Consider the following 24,569-nt stretch of genomic DNA (forward strand, 5'->3'; position numbering starts at 1 on the left):
TTGAGTCCGTGCGCAGGCTGCCACTCTATAAAGGACTCGCATCTTTCGTTTGTAACTTGACTTCGACACCCGCCGAAGACTGGGACACCAGTGGTGACTGGGAGGAGGAGCTGAATACCGGCTTCCATCTATGATTGAGTCCATGATTGACTTAGTCTAGGAGGAGGTCTTGCGAGGAGCTTGCTGAGAGTCTGCGGTTGATATGGCCCGAATGGAAGGCTTCAACAGATTTCCATTCTTCTTCTGAAACTCACGTCTCGCTCCCAATAATCGATCTTACCATCTCTATCAAACTACCCTTCACAACCCCCGGATTCGTCACAACCCGCACAAATCAAATTTCTGGGCACACGCTATCTTGGGAGCAATCTTTCTGCAAGGCGGGTGGAGCGGTTGGACGCGGAGGCTGTGGTAGACATGACGGATGCGAGCGAGACAGATTACGCGGCATGTATGTCTGGTTTGCACGCTCGATGGTCATGCTGTGCTTTCCATGCGGCCAAGCCAGGTTTGGTGCATACTTGGTGCATCCCTTTCCGTCTTGGCGGGTTGTTCTGATGGCTAGCATTGTGAAGGTCAGTCGCCAATGAGACGATGACGGCGTGCTTACGAGTGGGCCTGGCGGCCAAGAGGTATTTTCGCTGTGCAGTGAGGAATCAAGGATGCTGGCTGTTGGTGGAGGAGGGGTTTTTTTCTGCCAGGTGGTTCTTCACAAGGCTGAAACAAGCTTTTTAGCGCCCGAGGACGATGTGTTGATCACCACCATTGTCGAGGTCGTGTACTGCGAGAAGCATTTCCAGCAACAATTTCTCACAATCTCCCACGACCATGTCACCGCTCGTATTTGGTGCAAGTGCTGAAATGTCAGGCGCGTGCTGCGCCCAGACGGCAGGGCTCTTGGGCTCTTGGTCGTTTGGTTTAGTTGGCTGCGCCAAGCCCTGCAGAGACAAGTGACGCAGCAGGTGCAGCCGACCCGGTCTTCTGCAGGCGGTGCTCTGTGCTCTGATTAGAACTCGAGTTGCAAACATACAAAGTTGACGCGTCGGAACCAGCAAGCATTTCCTATTGCCATTTGCTTTCCGCCGCCGCCGCCACCTCCCTCGCCGCCGGCGCCCTGTGGCCCTGAGTCCCATTCCTACCTTCATTTGGCATCCACTTTCGTTAGCAGCAGCCGCTTTCCAACACCGCAATACCCGCCTCGATGGAGCCGCATGCCAATGGTACGCTGGCGCTGGCACAGGATGTCCAGCAGCAGAATGGAGTCAAGTTTGACGTCACGCCTGCCTCGCCGCCTGCTGGCCCACGGCGGACCGATACCATCGAGAGCCAATATTTCGTTGAGGCCCCAGAGACCGCCGACGAGCAGATTGCGCAGGCGCAGCTGCAGCAGGAGCGACGGCAGCAGTTGCATAGGAACCGCCCCTCTGCGGCCACCATATCCACTATGGCCTCCGTACCACCGCCAGGCTCCATCTTGACCGGCAAGCAGGAGCACTACCTCAAGCGTGAACTTATTTCCAATCAGACTCAATGGGAGATTAAGGAACTTTCACATCCAACTGCACTACAACGCTTTGGAGCGCCCTTCCGATCAGACGCTGGCGAAGTTGCACCTCAAGACTCCGAATTGCCATTGCTACGCTATATCTTCGTACACCATGTACGAAATTTCCCCTTCCTCAACCAGGCGAAAGAGAAAGAGTTTTGGCAGGACAAGTTGCAAGCTTTTCTCGAGAGCTTTGCAAACAAGCGCATATCCTCTGCCGAAGATCGGCTAGAGCAGACGAAGAGGGCGAAACTGGCGCTCAAGGCGACCAAATTGGTGGAGCTGATGATGGTGTCAGGAATACCCACCGCTTCTGGCTACGAGGAGAGGATTCGTTTTGCAGAGATGGAGGTGGTCGAGCGTGGGGCCAACGAGGAAGGCCTAGTGGTCAATGTGCCAGAGGGCCATGAGATCAACGGATGGGATGTGAATGTTGCTGGAGTTCGACTTGTCAGCATCAAGAGGCACGTCCGCTACCACAAGCACGCCGAGTTTATTCTTCGCGTGAAGCACAAGGATGAAAAGGAGATATTTGTCGCAAGAAGATTTGGTGACTTTGCTAAGATGCACAAGAACTTGCGTTTGGAACTTCCAGGCAAGGTGCTACCTCCGCTTCCTCGCAAGAACAAGGCTCAATCCATCTACAGTGGCCGTGACGATGCCGACGCAGATAGTATCTCATCCTTCTCAACCCAGGAAACCCCACCAATCGCATCGACACCTGAAAATGCGCCGGAAAGTGGGCCAGGAGGCTTCCGCTCCTACCTTTCTAGCTGGACTGGTGGTAGTGGGCACAGCAGAAATGCTTCAAGGACTTCGCTACAACAGTCATCCTCGCCGCGCGCATCTATGGAAGTCAACAGAGGCGCCTCCATTGCGTCGACTCCGGCCCGAGAAGTGACGCCAGATACGGTGCTTCATCGAGAAGAGCAGCGTGTATCGTTGCGTGCATTCCTCCGCAACTTCCTGCAGACTGAACCAATTGCCAATTCGAGAGCTATGAGCGACTTTCTGACCAAGAATCCAATCCAGCCGAGTGTAGAAGAGTTGCAAGATATCGAGAGAAGAAAAGCAATGGATGAGAAGCGTCTCGAAGAGCAGCGTCAATTCTTTGAGATTGCGAGAGAACGTGCACGGGAATTGGACATCCACATGGAGAAGTTCAGGCGCAGCGTCGTGGAGAGTAATGGTCTCCGAAACCTCTTTGCCGAGATCAAGAGAAAGGACAAAATCGCAGATCTCGATCCCGAGTTTAGGAAGTTCGCAGAATGGCTCCGCATAGAAGTGGCGGCGACATTATACCACCTCTTTCTGGCCGAGGACAATTCGCCCGAATTGTTTGCACAGGCGAAACGGATTCATAGTCTGGTTCCTTATTCCGCCCTGAAGCAGGTGATTCGCTTCACCAACCCGGCAGCGGTCATGGCCAGCGTCCTCGATATTTTCATGGCACAACCGCTCGGCGCCAAGTCCTTGCTGCAGCGTATATTCGCCATGGCATTGGGCGACGGAATTAGGAGCCTGCAGAGATCGATAGAAGCGCTCACAGCTAAAATCGATGAGCCGACGCTGACAGACAAGATCAAGAACTATATTGAGTCATTCGAAGAAGTCAAGAACAACGTCCGAGAAGAAGCCAGAGATGAGCAAGTCGATCTCCTCGTCAAAGTGTTACAGAGCGAAGAAATCGAGCCTCAGCTATCTTCCGAGCAGATTGGACGCATCTTCAACGCCTACGTGGCATGGAATAATGCCGTGGAGAATGTCGATGAGGAAATGAGGCAGGGTGCAGAGCTGTTCGCTAGGCTGAAGCAACTGCTCAAGCTCCACACGCGTCAGAGAGACAAGAAGATGATGTTGGAGATGGTGGAGGAGCCCAACACCCTGCGCCTCTTCCGCGATCTCTTCACAATCTTCTACGAACCGCTTGTGCGAGTCTACAAATCTGCAAATGTCTATAACAGCGTCACGGACTTTGCTCGCTTCGCCGATGATGCCATTCAAACCATTGAAAAGGCTCAGCGCCAGGATGTTTCTGCCGACCCGAACCAGACTGTACAGAACTTCATCGACCTCTGCGAGCGACATGAAGATGACTTGTACAAGTTCATACACGAAGTGCATCTGCATGACAATGGCCTGTTCGATAAACTTATGACATGGATCGAGGGAATCCTGGATTTCTTGCGAAACGGTCCCAAAGGCGGAAAGCTTGACATGAACGCACTCTTTGCGGGCGCTCTAGAATCGAAGCAGATCGACAAGACCATCGCGCTGAAAGAGATTAATAGTCTCATCAAATGGCAGACGGCGCGAAAGCGATGGCACTCTGACAAGACACGGCAGAAAATGGCATCCGGCGGTCAGGCTGACGCAAGTAGCATGGGCGGTTTAGCGAACACTTTTAAATCCAGCGACTTTGGCATTAACCCACAAGACCTGGCTGACATGGACATGAATGACGAATTTGAGGATGAAGAGATTGATTCGGACGAGGAAGACGAGGCCGATCCGATAGAAGCGGAGCGCAGGCGAAGAAGCAGACGACAAGACATGTTGAAGAGGACGGCGGGCGAGCCGATCAAGCCTAAAATCACGGAGCTCCATAAGATGATGGACCCATTCTTGAGCATGCTCAGAAATGTGCTGGCGTGCTGAATAGAGATCAGATATACCCGAATTGCGATGGATGCTTGCTTGCTTGCTTGCTTGCCTGGGACTAATAGACTTGCATATTCAGGTCCGAGGGCTGGTGGTGGTTCGATGCATTCATTTTTTTTTCTTTCTTTTTGGAGATGATACACCTTCATGCGATGATTGTAATCTGTAAAATGTGATAGGAATGCATAGGAAGAGTTTTTTTTGAGGTATGTAGAAGAAGACCTCAGCTTATGGTATGGAGCTCCAAACCTTTTCGATGCGCTCGCTCGTTTGGAGACTTGAGAATAATAGATGGGATTTCGGAGTCTGTGAGCTTATGATCACGTGGGAGAGCCACGATGTACATATGTACCCTCTATCTCTTCTCACGATTCTGCAAGATCTTAAAAGAATTAATTTCGGCCACGCCGCCAGCACCATGCTATTCTACCTTCCCATTATTATAATAGAACCATCCAACCCACACTCCCATCCATCCCTAACCTAACCTAATACCAGCCATGCCCCTCCTCCCCCAACCTCAGATTCTTCGGATTCAAACTAATCAACCTCTGCCCCGGCACCGCCCCACTAACGGCACTCTCGAATATGCCCCCCACCGCCCTCCTCCCCACCGACGTAAAACTCCGAAACTCCGACTCCAACCCATTACAAGCCGTCCACTCAGCACTCGTATACGGACTGCTCCCATCGCCCAAATCCGCCCACCTCGTCACAACGATCGCGTGCTTAAACGGTGAGATTCGATCCCTCGCGTCTTCCAACATTTGGATTTCGATCAGGTATTCGCTGGGGCAGTCGGGACAGCGGCGAGCGGGACGACATTCGTCGCAACCTCGCACGATGAAATTCGGGTTTGCGGCGGAGCGAGAGATTTTGAAGCCGCGTTGGAGTTGTTTGGAGTAAGGGTCTGGTGGGGCGGGGACGTGGGACATCATGCATTTGCAGATTTTCATCAGGTCGCCGTCGCGCCAGTGGGCGCAGACGGAGAAGAAGGGGAGGAATTCTTCGCGGTCGTAGAGGATGTGGCGGGAGCGGGTTTCGGTTAGGTCTTTGGCTGGGGGTACGAAGGTTTGGGAGACGCAGCGGAAGAGAAGTCTGTTGTCGTGGACTATGTAGCGGGTTCGGTGGGTCCAGCCTGAGTGTTTGCATTTCCATCTTCGGGAGAGGTTGTTGACATCGATGCCGTAGGAGGGGCCGTGGCGGGATGCGCGGAGGGCGAGTTGGACGTAGGCGTAGGGAAGTTCGCGGCCGTAGGCGATTCGCATTCGGGGTAGAACTGAGGCTTTGACGTTGGGGCAGATGAAGATGGGGTTTTTGACAAAGTCGATTTTGAGCATTTCTTTGCCGGGTTGGATACGTTTGTGGTATTTGCCACATGGGAAGCAGAGGAGGTGATCGGGATGATGTTGGTCCATGTTGTGCAGGAGGGAATGTTTTCGATGGCGATTGTCCTCGTGATTCAGCATCTCAAAAGGTAAAGGTCCCAGTTTTCGGTGAAGTGATTTGGAAGCTAGAGCCAGATGCACGGCATCGATGGGATCCAGCATCATGGCCACTCGCTTCCAAAGCTCGTCTGGCAGACTGGCTACGCGTGCTTCGTGCTCGGGCGATACAAGCACGCCTTGACGTCGCCGTCTCCGTACAGCTGCTGAGGCATATGTGTCGTCTTCAATGGATCCTCGGTTGTGATCGAGAAGGGAATCGAATGAATCGTGATGAGCCAGTCCGTGCATCATCTCTCCATGGTCTTTCCGCTTCGAATCCTTTGCATTTGCCAGGGTGGCATTTTCGAAAATAGCATACTCGTTCCGTTCACCGAGTTCGTTCGCTGCATCATTTGGCGCAGCGGTCGCGAGACTTCGTTTTCGGAGCTTCGCGCCTTCTTTCTTGTTCTTCTTATCAATGGCTTCCTGAGAATACTGCTTGTCGGATCGGAACTTCCTGCTCAATTTCGTGACGAGCCTCCCAGAGAAGGAGGTCGGGTTTGCGGGTGTGGTGAGCTCCATGTCGATGTCCGACGCGTATGTTCCTCAATCAGGCGCCCAGGCCTGCCGCTGTCCTCCTTCTTCTTTGCGGACGGATACAGCAAGCTCCATCGGTAATCGAGATGTGCGCAGCTTCTAATGCCGGTATGAGGCGGAAGGCGGCTGGTGGTGCTGTGAGCCCACGAGAAAGCAATCGTCATGCCGTTGATGCATCGCTCACCGCAAACGCGCCGCGCCCGCGACTTCCGAGCCCCCGATGACGTTACATGTATCCTCACGGTATGGATGTATGTATTTCCACGTGCATTGTCCGTCAGCGATTATGATCATCATAGAGCGTCTTTGACACAGCTGTGAGAGAAGACAAGGTCCAAGTCATTAATGGAAGTGTTGAGGCTATGAGCCTTGTTCATCGACTATATATGCATCTACAAGACTGCCCACAATGCCCAAAGCATTGCGCATATATCTTAGCGGCACACGTAGCGTCAGTATCATTTCCTTCTCGCGCCTGACGCGGCAGGCAGGCAGTCATGGGAGGTAAATTGAGCGCTGGAACAATTCTCGATCTGGTATATTGCCGCAACCGCAACTCAACACGTTTGTTTAGACCGCATGGCGGTGTGGCGCCCCATCACCTGCCCGTCAACGGCCTCATGGGACAGAGAATTCAGATCTTCGGCACCGCTCTTGACCGCGAAGCAAGCAATCCCTGTTAATAATGCTGCACACTGTCAAGAGATGTTGCCGTACATGCCCATCGGCATCGGGGATTCAATGCGCAGCCATTCGCCGTTGAAGGCATTGACCAACCAATCTCTAAGCTCTGGAGCGACATCAGTATACTATCAGGGAAAACTCGTGTGTCGAGGCAACTTACTGTTGTACACCATTCTATTGGCATTGTGGAAGAAGATGCCGTGGTCGCTATCCGGAAAGACATGCATATCATAATTCTTCACGCCTGCCTGATCCAAGTTGTCCAGCAATTGCAGTGTGTTCTGGAAATGGACGTTGTCATCGCTGAATCCATGCATCACCAGGAAGCGCACATTTTTCGACAAGGCCTGCATGTCCGATACCGAAGTGTTGTCGTATCCGGCTTGGTTGTGTTGGGGCATATGCATGTATCGTTCGGTGTACACAGAATCATAGAATCGCCAATCTACGACTGGTGCCACTGCCATACCGTACTTAAAAGTCCGACCAGCGTCCTGCTCAAGCGTCTTCAGTGCCATGAACCCGCCATAGCTCCAACCCCAGATCGCCATACGTTCAGCATCGACGTATTTCTTTGCAGCCCACTTCTTTGCGGCCGCGATCTGGGAATACGCTTCCCAAAAGCCAATGTTGCCACGAACGATGGTGCGCTGCTTTCGCCCTTGGTATCCAGTGCCTAGACCATCGAGCGTCACAACGATATACCCTAGGCTGCTTGCGACGTATGCTTGGAAATCAACAGTGAATTTGTAGTCAACATGCTGGAATCCAGGTCCATTATACAGGAAGAAAAGTACAGGATACTTCTTCTTTCCGCTTTCATCAAAATGTGGAGGCCGTCGTTCAACGAGGTTGAGCTTGAACCCATCCACCTCAACAGTCGTGAATTTCTTGATTGGCAGTTCGGTCCTCTTGGCAAGCTCGTTTAGTTTTTCGTTCTTCTCGATCGTAATGTCAAGCTTGGCATCAGAGCCTTCATTGGTAGGCGTAGCCTGGATCTTCTGCCAAGGTATGCCTGGACCTTGATAGGTGAGTAGCATGAATTTGCTTCCGGTGGAGAAAGAAGCTTCGTAGTACCCGATCTTGCTGGTGTCGGTGATAGCCTTGATGCTCTTGGCGCCAGTAAGTAGACTTGTTGTGTAGATATGCCGTTGCATGCTTCCATCTTTAGTGGCCACAAAGTAGGCGATGTTCTTTTCCAGATCAACAGCCGATGGCGCTTTGACCACTTCCCAATCTCCCTCTGTGAGCATCTTTGGCTCAGGGTTGTCAAGAGGAGCGAAATATGCCAGGTGATCGTTATTCTTGTGAATGATGGTATCAATGTACCCATCATGTTTGCGGCCATTGGATTGATCTGCGGGCACGAAAGTAGTAGTCTGCGTGATCTCCATCCAGCCACCGTCAAGTGCTTGCACGTCACGCTCTCGCACAGATCTACCAGTCCGCTGGACCGCGTCGATGAGTATCATTTTGAGTCGGTCGCTTTCTCTGTTGGTAGATCGCACAAGGACCTTACCACTCTCGCCGGCCCAGACAACCTCTGTGATCAGGCGATCATCATCCGGGAAATCGCCTTCAATCGGCACGCTGAAGACTTGATCTTTTACAACATCATAGAACATTAGGCTGACTACCGACATCGGCGCTCCTGCCTTTGGATATTTGATGTGGTTGACTTCGGGGTAGTTCTCCTCGCCTGGCTTGGGCTGCTTGCCGCTTGGCCGACTGAAGAAGTACTGGATCGGGAAGCTGGGCACTTTGCTCTCGTCGGTCTTGAAGAATGCGACATATTTCCCATCGCCACTCCACCAGGTTGCCGCACCAGTAGCAAGGACTTCTTCCTCGTACACCCAATCAGGCACACCGTAGAACAGATTCTTACCTCCGTCACTCGTGATCTGCTGCACCTTATCGGAACTCAAGTGCCGAATAAACATGTTGTTGTCGCGCGTAAACACGATTGCATCGCCTGTCGGGCTCCACGAGGCGAGCTGGACACGTCCATTGATGTTGTCAGGGTCCAGTGGTTGGCCTGTCTGCGTTGCTACATCAAAGATCCAGAAGCGAGAGGTACTGCTATGCCTAAATTGACTTTCTCTGTTGCTTTGAATCATGACCTTCGTGTGATCCGCATTCGGCAGAGCATTGTCAGGAGTAATAGTCTCGCTGCCAACCAGGAACGTGGCGGACTTCATGAGAGTCTTGCTGTGTTGCTTCTGTACCGAAATGTCTTCGCCTCTGTATCGCACATCTTCCACAACCAGGTAATCGCGGCCATCGCCGCCACCTCGCTCCAACAGCAGACCATCTTCCTTGTTGGGACCTGGAAGCCAGCTAATGGCATGTTCCTTAGAGTACCACCCTCCGTGTAGAACCGATTCCAGTGTCACCTTCTTGCCATTTCCTGCGGTGCTCGTGGCGTGTGGGTCGTGTGGTCGCGCTGAATGCGGTATTCGTCTGTCTTGGCCTAGGAACAGGAATAGGGCGGCTACCCAGCCTACTGCTCCAATCGCAATCAGCGTGTATAGTATCCGCCGTGCCTTCTTGTCGGCTGGCTTCACAGATCGCTGCCATGCCAGTTGATCCTCCATTTCCAAATCTTCTGGTTGTGGACCATCGGAATACAATGCATCTTTAGCCTTGATCGCGGCCTTATCGCTGGTGTGTTCCAGCATCAGAGACATTGTCGAACCCGACGATGCTGATGCCCGCCCCTCATCATCATCATTGTCAGGATTTCCGGGTCTTGAAGTACCAGTGAGTGGTTGCGTCTCTTCGTGGTCTCGAGCCATGATGGCCCCGCGATCGAACTCGGCGTTCACTGCATGAGTGGCTTTCTATGCAGGCTCATCGATGTCGCCTTGAGGAAAAGGATGTCTTACGGGGAGGACCAGCCGTTACAAAGTCTCACGCTGACTCTTGGAAACCTGCACCTCCGACGGAGTTCATGTGAGTTCGTTGTTGTCGGGGATGCCAGGGTCACACAAGGTTCACGCCGGCGCGATGCATGTCATGCAGCCAAGACTTCGATCTAAACAAAGAAACCCATATTGACAACCATATGCGACGACTTCATATGAGGCCTATGGAGGCCATAGAACGCGACCAAGCGTGCTCTACATGGATGACGGGGCGTCGCTCGTGATTTTGGGTATGCCTTCGAACTTCCCGACGTCGTGCTCTATCAAACTCTTTCCCGGCACTCATCCAGGATTGCTCGATTCTTACAACACCCTGTCTCGATGTTGACTTCACGCGCCTCAAAATGCCACGCAATCACTCTGCTACAAACGGCTACCTTGGAGTCACCGACGCCTTTCAACCGCCTCCCTGAGAGCCTCAATGACCTGGCCAGGATCCTTGGCACCAAAGACCGCACTGCCGGCCACGATCACATTGGCCCCAGCGTCTGCTGCCGTGTCGATCGTCTTTTCGCTGAGGCCGCCGTCGACCTCGATGTTGAGCTCCGGGTACCGTTTCCGTAATGCCTCGACCTTTGGCATCATGTCAGGCATAAATTTCTGTCCACCAAAACCCGGCTCCACGGTCATGACCAGTGCCATCTTGATGCGGTCAGCAAAGCACCCGCGTGCATGAATTGATGATCAGGCATACCTCTGGAACTTCAGCCTTGTTGGGGTTGTCGAAAATGTCGTAAAGCACATCTACCGGAGTCTTCGGCTTGATAGCGATACCAGCTCTGAGACCTTGATCGTGAATGTACTTGATCAGTTCCTTGGGGTTCGTTCTCTGATCACTGTGCGATTCCGGACTCTCTGCGGCAGTCGACGAGATGGCTGCTTCGTAATGGAAGCAATAAAGATCGCATCCTGCCTTTTGGAAATCCTTAACCCATTTCTTTGGCTACTGCGCCGGTCAGCAGTGTGGCCTGGAGGTCGTCGATGCCTACGAACGTTGAATGCATACCTCAGCAATCATCATGTGGCAGTCGAAAGTCCCCTTTCCAAGAGCTTCCTTCGGGCGATCCACATGTGTCCGGATCTTGGTCACGACGGGTGCTCCGAAAGTCATGTTAGGCACGAAATGGCCATCCATGATGTCCACGTGCAACCAGTCAGCACCCTGCTTGATCGTGTCTGAACATGCTTGGCCGAGTGCGCCAAAGTCCGCGCTCAAGATGGAGGGTGCGATGATGGCAGCCGGAGCCATTTTCTGTGAGGTGTCCGAAGCCAGAGGATGTCCTTTCTCGGCTGTACACGTCAGAAGATAGAAATAGGTTACGACTGCAAAGTCAGCAGAACGAGAATGTGTTGCAGCGAATTCAACGTCGTGCTCAAGCTTCCTTCCTTCCCCACCGGGCCGATGCGCGCCTGCCGATCCCGGTTCGAATGTGCATTGCAGTTCCCTCGCGATGACTTCTTCTGCTGCTGCTGCTGCATCATGCACAACACAATCTCCCGAGTCGCGCGGACGTGCAATCGTGTTCTGGAAGTCTTCACAGTCGCACAGTATCTTCTGATACAGTACCGCCATGACGGCAGCCATGCACTGCAGCGTCGTCGGAAGGGAACGATTGGCTGACATTAGCCGCCGCACTCTGCAGTGCATCGAATGCTGAGCGCTTGCACCCAGCTTCTGGAGGTGATTCGACAGCACACGACGCATCTGCCTCCGGCTGTGCTACCAACGGCCTTCGACGAGGCTCACGGCGTAGCGCCAGCCTTGACCACGTTGAGGCCCTGCCGTGTGTCCAAAGGCCTGTATTATAAGGACCTCTGGTGCTGGCCAGTCTGCTGACTCTCCCAACTCGATCTGCCGCCTGTTCTCTCTGTTCGTGTGTGCGTTCCATTTCGCCCTCTCCTTTGTCGCTTTCGTTTCCGCTTTCTCCCTACACACACTTCGTTGATCGAGGTCTCGAGCATACTCACCGCAGGTCGGAGCCACTATCGTTTGCATATACCCTGGACACCCGACAAAAATGAACCATTCGACCACATTATGCCCTGTGGCATTCACGCCCTCTGCGCCGGCTCGCAAGGGCGAAGCATACCGTAATACAGTAATCGAAGACGCACCGCAAGTCTCGCTCAGACGAGCCCCACCACAGAGGCTTCAAGCTCGGAATCAAGTCACCTCGCCCTTGAGCGACGACTTTCCCACACCCAAGGCGAGCGCGACGTACACCACTCTGGAGAGCAGTCCGTCGTTAAGCAGCTCGAGCGCCGATTCCGACTCTGATCAGAGCTCGCTGTGGAGCAAGCGCAGCTCGGAAAGCTTTGACGAATTGTACGACATCACCGAAAGTGAATCCGAGGAGGTGCCAATCAAGCTCTCAACTTCGGTCAAGCGCCGCGTTGGCAAGAAAGAGACCAAGTCGCGTTTCCCTTCAATCATCATCCCATCGCCTGCACAGTGGCCCACAATCGAGAAACTCAAGTCAGCATCCGCGCTCTCACCACCTCTGCAAGTCAATCTCTCCCCGTCCATCCTTGCTCAGTTGCAAAATCGCAACCTTCGCGTACCCAGCACCTCCTCAACACCTTCACTTGATGGCAGTCAGACCTCTGAAGAGCTTGCGAGGTCAAGCTGCCCATCGACTCCGGATGTCTCTGAAGTCACCGATGTCGAGTCTGCATGGCGACCGCCACTTCAGCTAGACCCATCGGCCATCAACTTGCTCCGACAAATCAGTGGGGAGGGGGACAGCCAGGCGCAGCAGACTGTCATCGAAATCCCAGATGAGGCAAGGGCAGAGATGAAGGAGATCGTTGACTCGCCACCAATCACTGGATGCTTCAGGATTGATACCAGCAACCTGGCTCCACCAAACGCAGATGATGCCGATGATGAGCTATCCGCCCTATCCGTGCCATCTCCCGGAGGATTCTTTGCTTCGCTCGACTCGACCATGGCTCGCAAGACATGGGCAGGCTCTGAAGTGACGCCGAATACTAGCACTGCATCAGAGTTCTACGGAGTTCCCTTTCGCCCCGTTCGCCACTCGTCTCTGCCTACAAGCACCGCAGCTTCATTCTATAATGTGCCATGGAACCAGCGACCCGAGAATCCCGTTGAGCATGTGATCGCTATCGCGTCACCGACAAGCGCACAAGACCCTATCACAGCTCGTAAGGTCGTCTTTTCTCCGACCGACGTCATCAATGAGGTCGATGAGATTGACGAGACATACCAGGATGTGCTTCTGGAAAACGCCAATGCCAACATTGATCGAACTCAACTCTGGCTTTTTGCCCAGGACGCATACATGACTGCCATTTGCGAGGAGGACGAGGTAGTAGCCAGCTTTAGAAACATTGCAGACGTCACACCGAGAACTCCAGATCAGGAGCGCCCTGCGTTTGATGAATCCTCTCCGAGCAAGAAGTCAGTCCGCTTTGCTGAAGACAAGACCGCTGCTGAGCCTTCTCAAGCAAGCACTGCCGAAGATCGCCGCATTTCTCCAATCCACGACGGCACCTTCTGGGAAGCTTGGCGTCACACAAAACGCTCTCGGCGTGCTCGCGATGTCTTTGAGCACAGACAAGCTCGAGCCGAAGCTGAACAGGTCAAGCGTGTCAGCCTTGCGAAGCAGCACGCTCGGCAGCTTTCAGGTAAATTCGAGATCACCCAGGCGGAGCGACCAGCACCTCAACGCCCAGTGTCTTCGTTCCTACCTACTGCTCCAGAAGACGAGAGAAAGGAGCTTATCGCACAGGCGGACCGTGAGAGGCAAGCCTTGGACCAGATTCAGTCTTCATCGTGGCATATTGCTGCGCAGCGCGAGGTCAACGGCGGAAAGCTCCTCACCAGCCCAATCGTACAAACCTTCAAAGGACGCAAAGATGTTCAAGTTCTCGACCTCGCTGGCCAGGTTCACTGCAGCTGGGCATGGTCCGTAGCTCAGGAACATCCCGACGCTGCTGTCTACACCACTGTCTCCACTGACGCCGAAGCACACGTTCTGTCATCCTCGCTTGACGGTCCCGGCAATCACCACGTGGTCGCGTCGCCCAAGCTTTGGGAGCTGCCGTTTGAGAACAACTATTTCGATGTCATCTCCGCCCGAAATCTCTACGCTCACCTGAAGACGATCTGGCCAAAGGGCAGCGCTGCTGATGAGTGGGACCTCACACTCCGAGAATGCCTCCGCATTTTGAAGCCTGGTGGGTATCTCGAATTCGATCTTCTGGACGCTGAGCTCGTCCACCCAGATGCTGCCAGTCAAGCGCTGGGCGTCGAGTTTGCCTTCAACCTGAAGACTCGAGGCTATGAGCCATGTTCCGGCAAGAGCTTCCTACCACGCTTGAAGCGAGCAGGCTTTTGCGACATTAAGCGTGCCTGGATGGTTCTCCCTGTTGCAGATGTCGTGCCACGCTGGTGCGACTCTGGCAAGGCGACCACTGCGGGCGGCGAGCGCACCATCTCTGTCGACGGTACTGTTACAGACTTTCAGGCTCCGCTCACTGGCAGCACGAAGGACGTTCGCGCCATGACTGGTCTTGTGGGTGGCAGAATGTGGGAGCAATGGATGCTGAAGCTCAACAGCGAGATGGGTCGCAGCGAGGAGCGACTTCTTGATGAAGTTGCAAGAGCTTTGGACCAAGGCGGTAAGGGAAACGCTTCTTGGAAGTGCTTGGTTGGCTGGGCCCGCAAGGATTTGTGAGCGTGTTGTGTGAACGATTGAAAGAACACTGAATAGCCTATAACTATATTAATATTGACTGTAACTATCTTTGAGATCCAACTCGTGGTCAAATCCTCGTCTCAGATTGTTCTTGGACAATAGGCCGATGCATTTTTGGCAGTTCTCAGATATCACGTGATCGAGGTGAAGCTCAAGCAAGCAAACTCTCTACGCTGCAACTTCAACTTTCCAAAGTCCAACCTCGATGCTCCAGACTCTACAATAAACGCCGATCGCCTCTTACTCGTCGACATGCTCTTCTTCAGCTTCTTCAAAACTCTGGTGAACCACGAGGTGACCGTAGAGCTCAAAAATGACATTTCGATCCGCGGCACATTGAAGAGCGTGGACCAGTATCTCAATATCAAGCTGGACGACATATCTGTGGTTGATGAAATGAGCTATCCGCACTTGGTGAGTTCATCAAATTCCACAGGCACATGTTACAGTAGTCTGCGACTTGCAAACAAGTACTGACGGACACAAACGTTACAGAGTTCTGTCAAGAATGTCTTCATTCGAGGCAGCGTGGTGCGATACGTGCACCTGCCAGCCGCTGCTGTGGATACACCCTTATTGGAAGACGCTACACGGAGAGGTACGCCATTGCTTGAATTGTCATTGTGCCACTGCAAGACTAACAACAGAGCAGAGGCCTCGCAAACCGCTGCTAAAGCCAAGCAAGGCTAAAGTGCGCCATGACTTCCACATCAGCACATGTACGATCGCGATCACGAAGAGCTAAATCCGCACGCAAGACTGGGCTGCCGACTTGTCCACAAGAGGGCGAGGTTCTAAGCAAATGGGGACAATCATTGCACAGCGGGCTATAGAACACAGGCACAGGAAGCGCAAGAGCTGGATAGTACAGTCCGCAGCTTACCTGGATTTGGGAGAATCTATTTGCCCTTTCGAAGCGCATCTGTCATGATGCCGGCCGCGAGCTCAGGTTTTTCGACCGCTCGTGATGCTACGCGGACCAGAGGGAGGACGAGGTGGGCCTCAAAAGGTTGACGTGTGCGTTCGTGGTAGCCCCAGATATCAGGATATTCGCAGGATATGCAAGGCATTCGAGGTCAGCTGCAAGGCACACGATCAAGCTCTAAAGAAGATTCCGCTGAATGCAACCACAGCATTCTTGAAACTGTGTACGCTCGACAAGATATGTATTGAACCACGTTTCATATTCCACTGCCATGGCGGCGGGGAAGCTGCGGACTATACGACAGCTTTGGTGCGACCAGGCAAGACAGGAGTCTCGGGTCTTTAAAGGCTGGTCGTTTCGTCAAATTGCATTAGATACACTCACCCTTCGCCTTCTACCTGCCGGGGAAAATAACAGCACATAGATTGTCGCTCGCTACATGAAGCCCAAGATGCAGCTCTTCAAGAAAGCAAAGCTGGTTTTCCTCACGCTGGCCGTATCTGCTGGTGCTTCGCAGGTCCTGGTCAACAATTACTGCTTGGAAAAGCACGTAGGTGATTGATGTTGCTAGCCTGATAGATCTAGACTAAAAAGCAGAACAGTGGATTACAGAAATCAATGGCACTTGTATGCGTCGCAACGCTACGACAAAAGCAGACGAACTGATTTCGCCTAGGGAACAGCAACGGTACCTGGGCCCTCAATTCTGGAGTCGCCTACATCACCGAGATTGTGGGCAAGGGCAGTAAGTCGGAGCATGATCAAAATGGCAACGACGACGCATCACTGACAGCCATAAAGACAGCCTTGGAATCACAAAAGCAAACACATATTGGGTAGAAGGTAACTCGACTCCAACTCGACTCAACTGGTCAACACTCAACTCACTCCTCATCCTTCTTAGGCACCCCAAAACTCATCCTGGGCTACTCAACCGTCGACGGAGAGCTGTAAGTCTCGCACATGAACGTCATGTCATTCATATGGCAATGCAAACGCAGCTGAACTGACACATCTTCGCTTCGCAGGTGGTGGTCGGTCAGCTCTTATGACGGCCAGCCTTATCCTCCCAAACACTTCAATGTCACGTCGCCGAATGACGATTCGGAAAATTCTTGTGGTGAGGCGGTGGGGTATGAGGCGAAGAATCATAATTGTAAGGATGGGAAGGTTACTTTGACGCTTAACCTCTGTGCGGAGACGGGGTGATGGAGGGAGGATGGATGGATGGATGGAGGATAGTGTGGTGAACTTGGAAGGCTGGAGTAGAGGAAGGACGGGTTACGTGGAGAAGGCAGATACTAGGCAGGCTCAGATGCTGATATGTGGATTCTGGACCTTTTCTTTGCAGATGAGATGGGTTTGGTCGTTGTTTGTTCGTTGAGTCTCACTGCGGAGCGAGCGGCGTTTGCCTCCAATTCCGCTGCGGATATTAACGAGCACTGAAAACAAATAGCAATCAGAAAACAGAAAACAGAAAACAGCTCGTTACTCGTCATCTTGTTCCTGTTTCGATCCTGTGGTTGTCAGCTGATCCGTTCATGCACGTTCCGTAGTTCCGCAGGTAGCACGTATGGCAGCGTGGGCTGATACCCGACTTTGAGGCCGCCCACCGCCCACCGCCCAGCGATAGCTAGCCTCTTTGTCCAGCTTCGTCACCTCACTTCTGTGACATACTACCCTTCTATTCACTACGAACAATTAAAACTTGACTCCATCGAGCACATCTCACGCTCCACAACACAATCGTCAACCGTGCTCATCATCATGGGTAGACGTGCATATCATGATGACTTCGACTTTCCATATCGACCAGGAACACAAGATGGCGATCCACCAAACGTTTTGCATCCGACCTCTGCAGCATGGCACGAAGCAACACGAAGCAAAAAGACAGCAGACATCAGAGAGGCACTCGCCTTTCAGAACCAACTAGAGGAAGCTTCTCAAAAGCTGACAAGCATATGCTCTTCCGCTGTTACTGCTCAAGAAGTGGCTGAACATGCTGCCAATATAGCAGCCGCAAGTGCTGGTCTCCGTCAATTCTGGGCCAAGATGGTCGGCACGCACCTTTTCAATGAGAGACGAGCAACGGCCGGTGCAGCGAGACGAGTCTTTGACGTTCCCGAGCTTCTCGAGCGCATCTTGACCTTTCTAGGGAGACGAGAACTTCTCATCGTTCAACAAGTCGACAAAACCATGTTCGATGCCATCGAGAACTCAGTCATACTAGCCAGAAAACTCCACCTCGTCCCAAATGCCACGGGATATCTTGAGACACCTTTCAGCAGAACTCGGAAATACAGATACCGTACATGTCCCGGCAGCTGCAGAAGAAGATGGACCTCGCCTTTTCACCTTCCTGGCTTCAAATGTTTCCACATGGCTCGAATGCCATACGTCGCCCCTCAAGGCGGTTTCAACCGAGAAAAGATCAGACATCGAGTCATCGCCGCAGTAGTTCGGCCACGAAAAGAACGCGCTCCCCCAATCGGCGCCAGATGTCGGAGGATGTTGATCTGCAATCCGCCCGTCACAGAGATGCAAGTCTATCCCCACTGCTGTGCTTATGTGCACTACGAATACGACTACGTTCTCGGAGGCCCAACAGCTCTTGTAGCACTTCCTCCAGCACCAGCTCCTCATCCTCCACCGTTCCAAGTCCTACCACCACCACCTCCTCCAAATCCTCCCCTCCCACCTTTCCCCCAACATCAATCCATGCCCCCCACCCCTCCTCGCCCCAACATCAAACCAGTCACAAACAAAACCGGAATCACCGTCGGCGACCTCCTCGACAAAGCCGCAGAACTCGCCCTCTCCCACAAACTCTGCCCATTCGCCTCCTCAACCCATCACGACCACGACGGAAACGTCAAAGTCGCAGTCCAATTCGCCACGACAGTGAAATTAAAGGCAGACGACCCAATCCTCAAACCCGCAATGGCCCCAGTGACACTTCCTTTCGATGAGGATATCACGTCTTCAACCGGCCCACTGAGTTCCAGAGATCCTACTTCGCATTCGGCGACTTTGGGTCGGTATATGAGGGCGAAGAGGAGTGGTAAGATTGAAAACAACCCCCCCAAAAAGAAAATATGATGGAGAGGGATTTGTTTTTTTTTCTTTGCTGACCATTGCGTTTCTCGATTTAGCACATGATGAGGGAAAATCTATACCTACGTTCGCCGAATTCAAGGCTTCGGAAGATGGGCGGCAGGGTGGTATGATAACGGATTCTTTCGCTGCGCTTCTTTTTTAGTTCTCAACAACAGTAATTAACAACAAAGTACCGAGGAAGATATATGGACTTGTTGTTGTAGTACCTACTGGGTCTTATTTTTTGGATTTGGGAGTATCTGCGACAGTTTCACATACATGCACTAGAAAGGTGCTGGGTCTGAGATGGACAAGACTCTGGACCCGTGGTGGAATGGATAATGAGACTTTGGATATGCAGCAGTTTTTGGCACGACATTGGCCTGAGTATGAAGACGCTACAGGATGTGGCGAGCTGGACAGACTAGAAGAAGATCTTACGTGAAGCGCTCCGGTATTGCGTTATGGGGATAGTGTTCGTGGGAACATCGTGAGACGCGAATAGGTTCTTCTGGTGAAGTAAATGATGCCGTAAGAGAAACGCGGCGGAGAATTTATGCTTGCTCTGGGGTGTGAACTGTGAGTTGCGAAGTGGCCGATTGAGGTATCATTTCGGTTCATTGCTTGACTATCATGATCATGTGTCCGAATGTCAATGCGCTCTCAAATGTCATGCCTTGCCATCCTGAACTCCTCCAAAGATCCACGCTTACTTGAGCGGGATGAAACGCGAAGAGTGGGTGGCACCGATACCTGGACGACCGTGCTTGACTGGCTTGCTGCAGAATCGGTCAGATGAATGTCCGCGACGTATGCATCTTCTTGGAAGGATACGTACTAGGAGATCGAGAATTCACCAAGGTAGTGACCAACCATCTCGGGCTTGATCTCGACCTGGTTGAACTCCTTTCCAGAGTAGACACCGACGACGGAGCCGATCATCTCTGGGACAATGATCATGTCACGGAGGTGGGTCTTGACGAGGTCTGGCTTCTCATTGGGCTTGGCCTCCTGCTTGGCCTTGCGGAGCTTCTTGATCAGACCCATGGGCTTGCGCTTGAGACCGCGGTTGAATCGTCTGCGGGCACGAGCGTGGACGACATCGCGGAGCTGCTCAGAAGAGAGGTCGAGAAGCCTGAAGGGCAGTTAGCATTTGCAGATGATGCGCGCTGCGCTGCGCTGCAAAGGCGGGTGTATGTATCCAACGTACTCGTCCAGGTCGATACCACGGTAAGAGAACTTGCGGAACGCTCTCTTTCTCTTGAGCTCTGTATGAAGCCATTGTATTAGCCTTTGTTCCTCACTCCCAACACCCCTTCGTGGCCTGTCCACAGGGTTTTATCCCTCGACGACGTCCACGAAGGAGCGCCTGATCGAATGTGGTGCGCGCGTACCGGCAGCCTCCTCGGCGTTCTAGATGATAGTCAGTAGGAATTTCTGGAGATTGTTTGCTGTGAGGACTCACGTATTCTGCGTCAGCCATGTTGTCGGTCGTTGGGCGGATGAGGTTGACGATGGTCGCTGAGGATCGCAGGTGGACGACCGACTTTTGGAAATCGTGGGCTTCGCACTAGCGCGGCTTGGCATTTATGTTTCTGCCTCAGGACTTCAACGATCCTGGATGACGGCTCTTGGCCTGTCGACCCTACCTCCTATTCAGGCGCTTCGTAGAATACTCGTGTATTATGTGAGAGGAAGCACGTGAAGGACTATAACTAATTAGGTTTAGCGTCGTTCCTCCTATTCTAGCGAAGCGCCTAACGACAAACCGTTCTATCTAGGCTTAGTTACGGTTATAGGTATACTAACTAGTACTAAATTAACTAAATAGCTTAGCAACTATATACTTTAGCGACTTTAATGTATAGAGATGCACCTAGATTTTAATAAGTATAAGAACATCGCATTTTGTAATAATACCGTCGCTTTATAAATGCAAAAGTTATAAGCTATAAATATAAATTACTAGTTATAGCTATACTATTTGCCTACCTATATTAGGTTTACTGTTATACAAACACTATACTTCTCGAATATTTAACTAGCCGCGCCCCTTCTTTAAGATACGCTCTATAACCTCCGCTTATCCTTTTAACTACCTCTTGTTTATATACTTTACTATTACTTAGTAGAGTAAATCCTCCTTCTAGATCTTCGACGTCTTATATATAAAAGCAGCTGCATATAAAAGCAGTACCCGCTTGCAAACTTTAAGTGTGTCGTACAAGCTCCGCTTATAGTCCGTATATCCTTTTATAACTTTATCTTTAATCTTCCTGCCGCCGCCGCCGCTATATAGATCTATTAAATCTATTAAACTACGACGCGACAGCCGATTAGCGCTAGACTAACGATAATAGCAAACTCGATAGTGCGCGTATACTATAGGAAGAGAAAAGCAGCGCCGCCGCTAGAAGCGCGAAGCCGAGAAGTAGGTAAGCTAGCATAAGAAGCGACTCGAGCGACAAGAACTAGACTAAGCCCCTTTACTAGGTCGTATAGCGGTATCTCGGATACGACTAGACTTCGGTGTTCTACTAATAATACTGCCTCGCTTATATTCCGAGTTGCTACGCTATTTCCGCCGTAGAATCGATAAGATATATTAAGAATCTATAGCTCGTATTTAAAAGTTAGTATAGTAGGTAGGCTAGTTTAAAGAGACGGTCTAATTCTAGCGAGAAATTATCGAGAAGGGTTTAGTTAAGATACTCGATCTAAAGCACCCTAATATAGGATACGTGCCGACTATGCTATAGGTTGCAGTCCTATACGCCTTAATCTATAGCTAGAACGACGTACTATTTATCGCCCGTATAGAAGAGGGTAAGAGTCTGCCTTTCTAGGGCTATGCGCTAATAACTAGGAAGATTGTTATTTAGTATATACTACTTAATCGTCTCGGCGCTAAGTAGGCGGTAGCTATAGAGCGAATAGCGGCTTCTACCTCTAGACTGCTTTATACTATATATATCTCTATAGAAACGAAGAAAATCGATCCTAGTATGTTTAAGAATATTCTCGAGGGTCGTATCTAGTATATCCTTCTTAGTCCTAAGCAGATAGTATCTCCTTAGTTTCTAGCGTTACTAAACGACCCGCGCGTCCGTAAGAGGGTTAGTCTAATTGTCTTTAATAAGTGTTACTTAGTATATAAGTAGGGAGAGCTATCTAGATTCCGGAACGAGTACTCCTAGGTGTACTAAGTACGCGACTATCTACGTACCGATACTAACACCCTTCTTACGTTTGCGATAGTAGATAATAAATATATAGAATATATTAAGAAGTATACTAGCCTACGTAAAGAAGGAGACGGCGCATTCGAAACTAAGGTTATCCGTAGTAGTATCGATCGGCTAGAGGTAATATATATTATTAAGTTTATCCCCTATAAGTACCTTAGCGACTACGATATACTATACATTGTTATCGACAATGCCGTCGCATATCTAGCTATCGGAAATAGCGAAGATCTAGCTGTCGTTAATAGCGATAGTGCGGTAAGTATTACCGCCGGGTCCGCTACTCCTTAGAATATACGCAAGTCTCTAGTTTTTATCGATAGTCGTAGCTATATTAATAACTTTATCGATATCGCTCGTAACTAGTTGCTCTATCTAACTAAGGACAATCCGGATCTAATAAAGCGATACTAGTATAGAGGTATAGGTCCTAGTATAGACGTAACCTATACTATTTTATTCTATACTATATATATGCCTAAACTAGACTAGGATAATCGATACGATAAATATTGCAAGCTAGACTCTAACATCCGATATATAGCGGCGACAACAGCTACTAGTATTAGACTAGATATGCTAGACATCGTCGACGTATACTAATAGAAGTTTAATATTACTCGAGACCCTAGAGATCTTTAATAGTAGTTAGGTCGCATTGTACGTCTTATAGCCCGTATTATAGAGGAGGGATTCTTTCTTAAGCTACATTTCTATCGCCCTCGTACCTTTATCTTCGTTCTATACTACGCTAGCGATTATATTAAACTAATGCTACTAGAGGCTAGAATGCTCTCTATCCTGCTACTAGAGCAAGCTAATCGTAGTCGGGATCGCGGAGCTCGCGGAGGTTGTAGTCGTAGTCGCGGTCGTAGCGCTCGTAGAGATCGTAGTCGCTATACTCCTAGACCTAGTAGACTATGTAATAAGCTTCCTAGTAAGGATGTAGGTAGTATATCTAACTAGGAAGATAACGTACGTAGCGAGGCTAGTATAGATACTAGCGAAGATAGTCCTTCTAGCGCGACTGCTAGCAATAAGGGCAAAGGCAAAGCAGGTAACTATTAGAACTCGAAGGAGCTAGAGGCTTGTAAGAAGATTCCGAAGATCTTTATAGGTGCACTTAATAACTATCTAAAGATTCTAGGTAAGTGTTAGCTCTTACTCTTGCTCCTTAATATCGCTACTAACAATCGTAGGCCGATGCTATCGCGTTGTAATAAATAAGCACTACGGAGAACATCTATCGTAGTATCTATATCCGCTCGGATAGGTCGCCGACGAAGACTACTATAATGTCTATAATCCAAGCCTTATAGGTAATCTACCTTAGCCTCCTATTAAGCGCGTTAAGCCGATTAATCTACTAGGTACTAGCAGTAGACCCGGTTTTACACTTCCGCGTATTAGGAAATAGTGCTTAGCGAAGATCGATATAAAGCATCTACGTAAGAATCGATTGTTTCGTATTCTAGGCAGCCTATATATACTAGACAGATTGATATAGTCTATATCGGATGTCTTTAAGCTTACTCGGTCGTATAACGCTTAGGATAAGAGTATAAACTTCGACATAGAAAATCTAATACGGACTGCACCTAGGTTAGCAGAGTAGGAATACTAGGATAATCTTAATAAGCTGCTCGCTATCCTTATTAGCATTGCTAAGGATATCTATACCGATTAGGAGGCAGCTAAAGCCGAGAAGAAGGCTAAGCAAGTCGCGGCCTAGAAGAAGGATAAGACTGCTACCGCCGCTGCCGCCGCTACATTAGATAGCTTAGATAGTCGTAGCGAGTAAGCAGCTTAACTAGTTATCTCTTAGACCCTAGAGCAGATAGTATAGGCTCGACAAAACCTAGACTAGTCTCTACGGCGCTCTGCCTTTGCTAATACTATTCGCTAGTCTAGTATCTAACTTAAGAATGCTTTAGCCTCTAGTCCTAGTCCTACTCCTAGTCCTACTCCTACTCCTAGCGTACTAGGCGATAGTAGTAACTTAGGTAACTCTAGCCCCGAGGAGCCGGCTATCTAGAGCAGTACTCGACCTAAGAAGAAACAGAAGGGACGTCGTAGTGCTATTGCTCGGCCTTAAGCCTAACTAGGTTCCTCTAAAGTAGGATCTACTACTACTAAGGTCGCTAGTGCCGCACCTTTAGAGGAAGAAGAGGCTATAACTATAGTTTAAGCAGAAGAGGCTTTAACTTAGGCCTATATAAGCCGCCGTAGTGGCCGTAATATTCGCGTTACTAAGCGTAGAGAGAGCGTATATAGAGAGGGTGCTCGTACGAGAAGCTTAAGTGTAGTAAGTAGCCGTAGTAGTAGAGTTGACGACGATATCTTGTCCTAGTATCTGCCGAGTAGGTAGTAGAGCATACAGACTAGAGTGCGCTAGAAATAGCGCTAGAAGAAATAGCGCTAGAATTAGCACTAGAGATAGCGCTAGAGATAGCATTTAATAAGGTCCTTCCTTACTACCCTTCTATTATGTCCTTATAAGCTCGCTAAGCAGGCTCTTCTATCGTGTCCTTATAAGCTCGCTAAGTAGGCTCTTCTATTGTATCCTTTGCGACGAGGGTTTGTAGATAGTCGTAGGTATCGATAGTATATAAGAGCTAGGCGAGAAGCGTAAATTCGAGGAAGCGATAAGGATACCGAGTCCCGCTAAGACCCCGGATTTAGTATAGTAGAGCGCTTAATTAGTAGGATTAAACGTTATAGCTGCTTCCTTCCGCGT

At 50.6% G+C, this 24,569-nt stretch overlaps 9 protein-coding genes across 9 annotated transcripts; 4 read left to right on the forward strand and 5 right to left on the reverse strand.

Moving 5' to 3' along the window:
- Positions 1 to 156: 156 nt before the first annotated feature.
- Positions 157 to 1,816, reverse strand: MYCFIDRAFT_205596 (uncharacterized protein; the record flags this gene model as incomplete). Its single annotated transcript, XM_007922521.1, has 9 exons — positions 1,096 to 1,816; positions 1,040 to 1,062; positions 956 to 1,012; positions 815 to 926; positions 747 to 781; positions 438 to 707; positions 323 to 406; positions 255 to 285; positions 157 to 219 (listed from the first exon to the last, which is right to left on the reverse strand). Exons 1-9 carry the CDS (start codon positions 1,150 to 1,152, stop codon positions 157 to 159), a joined length of 732 nt encoding a protein of 243 aa, XP_007920712.1. The 5' UTR covers positions 1,153 to 1,816.
- On the forward strand, positions 1,100 to 4,440 carry MYCFIDRAFT_53868 (uncharacterized protein). The gene has a single exon (XM_007921888.1). The coding sequence runs from the start codon at positions 1,202 to 1,204 to the stop codon at positions 4,202 to 4,204; it is 3,003 nt and encodes a 1,000-aa protein (XP_007920079.1). The 5' UTR covers positions 1,100 to 1,201; the 3' UTR covers positions 4,205 to 4,440.
- Positions 4,441 to 4,695: 255 nt separating this feature from the next.
- MYCFIDRAFT_126827 (uncharacterized protein) lies at positions 4,696 to 6,216 on the reverse strand (the record flags this gene model as incomplete). Its single annotated transcript, XM_007922522.1, has 1 exon — positions 4,696 to 6,216. One exon carries the CDS (start codon positions 6,214 to 6,216, stop codon positions 4,696 to 4,698), a length of 1,521 nt encoding a protein of 506 aa, XP_007920713.1.
- Positions 6,217 to 6,953: 737 nt separating this feature from the next.
- Positions 6,954 to 9,784, reverse strand: MYCFIDRAFT_158438 (uncharacterized protein; the record flags this gene model as incomplete). Its single annotated transcript, XM_007922523.1, has 2 exons — positions 7,076 to 9,784; positions 6,954 to 7,021 (listed from the first exon to the last, which is right to left on the reverse strand). Coding segments are annotated over exons 1-2 (2,703 nt in total), but the record flags the coding sequence as incomplete, so codon positions are not given.
- A 1,678-nt stretch (positions 9,785 to 11,462) lies between these two features.
- On the reverse strand, positions 11,463 to 11,835 carry MYCFIDRAFT_169041 (uncharacterized protein; the record flags this gene model as incomplete). Its single annotated transcript, XM_007922524.1, has 5 exons — positions 11,463 to 11,476; positions 11,508 to 11,554; positions 11,587 to 11,618; positions 11,653 to 11,767; positions 11,804 to 11,835. 5 exons carry the CDS (start codon positions 11,833 to 11,835, stop codon positions 11,463 to 11,465), a joined length of 240 nt encoding a protein of 79 aa, XP_007920715.1.
- Positions 11,702 to 15,924, forward strand: MYCFIDRAFT_212793 (uncharacterized protein). Its single transcript, XM_007922525.1, has 4 exons — positions 11,702 to 14,538; positions 14,692 to 14,977; positions 15,059 to 15,161; positions 15,211 to 15,924. Exons 1-4 carry the CDS (start codon positions 11,858 to 11,860, stop codon positions 15,306 to 15,308), a joined length of 3,168 nt encoding a protein of 1,055 aa, XP_007920716.1. The 5' UTR covers positions 11,702 to 11,857; the 3' UTR covers positions 15,309 to 15,924.
- MYCFIDRAFT_209442 (uncharacterized protein) lies at positions 14,957 to 15,925 on the forward strand. Its single transcript, XM_007922526.1, has 3 exons — positions 14,957 to 14,977; positions 15,059 to 15,161; positions 15,216 to 15,925. The coding sequence occupies exon 3, from the start codon at positions 15,531 to 15,533 to the stop codon at positions 15,831 to 15,833; it is 303 nt and encodes a 100-aa protein (XP_007920717.1). The 5' UTR covers positions 14,957 to 14,977; positions 15,059 to 15,161; positions 15,216 to 15,530; the 3' UTR covers positions 15,834 to 15,925.
- A 14-nt stretch (positions 15,926 to 15,939) lies between these two features.
- Positions 15,940 to 16,697, forward strand: MYCFIDRAFT_84224 (uncharacterized protein; the record flags this gene model as incomplete). Its single annotated transcript, XM_007922384.1, has 5 exons — positions 15,940 to 16,038; positions 16,091 to 16,115; positions 16,165 to 16,233; positions 16,393 to 16,438; positions 16,517 to 16,697. The coding sequence occupies 5 exons, from the start codon at positions 15,940 to 15,942 to the stop codon at positions 16,695 to 16,697; spliced, it is 420 nt and encodes a 139-aa protein (XP_007920575.1).
- A 2,599-nt stretch (positions 16,698 to 19,296) lies between these two features.
- MYCFIDRAFT_127113 (uncharacterized protein) lies at positions 19,297 to 19,862 on the reverse strand (the record flags this gene model as incomplete). The annotated part of the gene is made up of 3 exons (XM_007922527.1): positions 19,297 to 19,366; positions 19,426 to 19,722; positions 19,798 to 19,862. Coding segments are annotated over 3 exons (432 nt in total), but the record flags the coding sequence as incomplete, so codon positions are not given.
- Positions 19,863 to 24,569: the final 4,707 nt, after the last annotated feature.

Source organism: Pseudocercospora fijiensis, assembly GCF_000340215.1.
Source record: "Pseudocercospora fijiensis CIRAD86 unplaced genomic scaffold MYCFIscaffold_1, whole genome shotgun sequence".
In the NCBI taxonomy this organism is placed as follows: domain Eukaryota; kingdom Fungi; phylum Ascomycota; class Dothideomycetes; order Mycosphaerellales; family Mycosphaerellaceae; genus Pseudocercospora; species Pseudocercospora fijiensis.

Bases quoted from the DNA above. Each gene is read 5' to 3' on its own strand.
- MYCFIDRAFT_53868 (XM_007921888.1), top strand. From the start codon at position 1,202: ATGGAGCCGCATGCCAATGGTACGCTGGCGCTGGCACAGGATGTCCAG.
- MYCFIDRAFT_212793 (XM_007922525.1), top strand. From the start codon at position 11,858: ATGAACCATTCGACCACATTATGCCCTGTGGCATTCACGCCCTCTGCG. The intron at 14,539-14,691 runs GTGAGCGTGTTG...GGCAGTTCTCAG, and splicing joins GGCTGGGCCCGCAAGGATTT to ATATCACGTGATCGAGGTGA. The intron at 14,978-15,058 runs GTGAGTTCATCA...CAAACGTTACAG, and splicing joins AAATGAGCTATCCGCACTTG to AGTTCTGTCAAGAATGTCTT.
- MYCFIDRAFT_209442 (XM_007922526.1), top strand. From the start codon at position 15,531: ATGCTACGCGGACCAGAGGGAGGACGAGGTGGGCCTCAAAAGGTTGAC.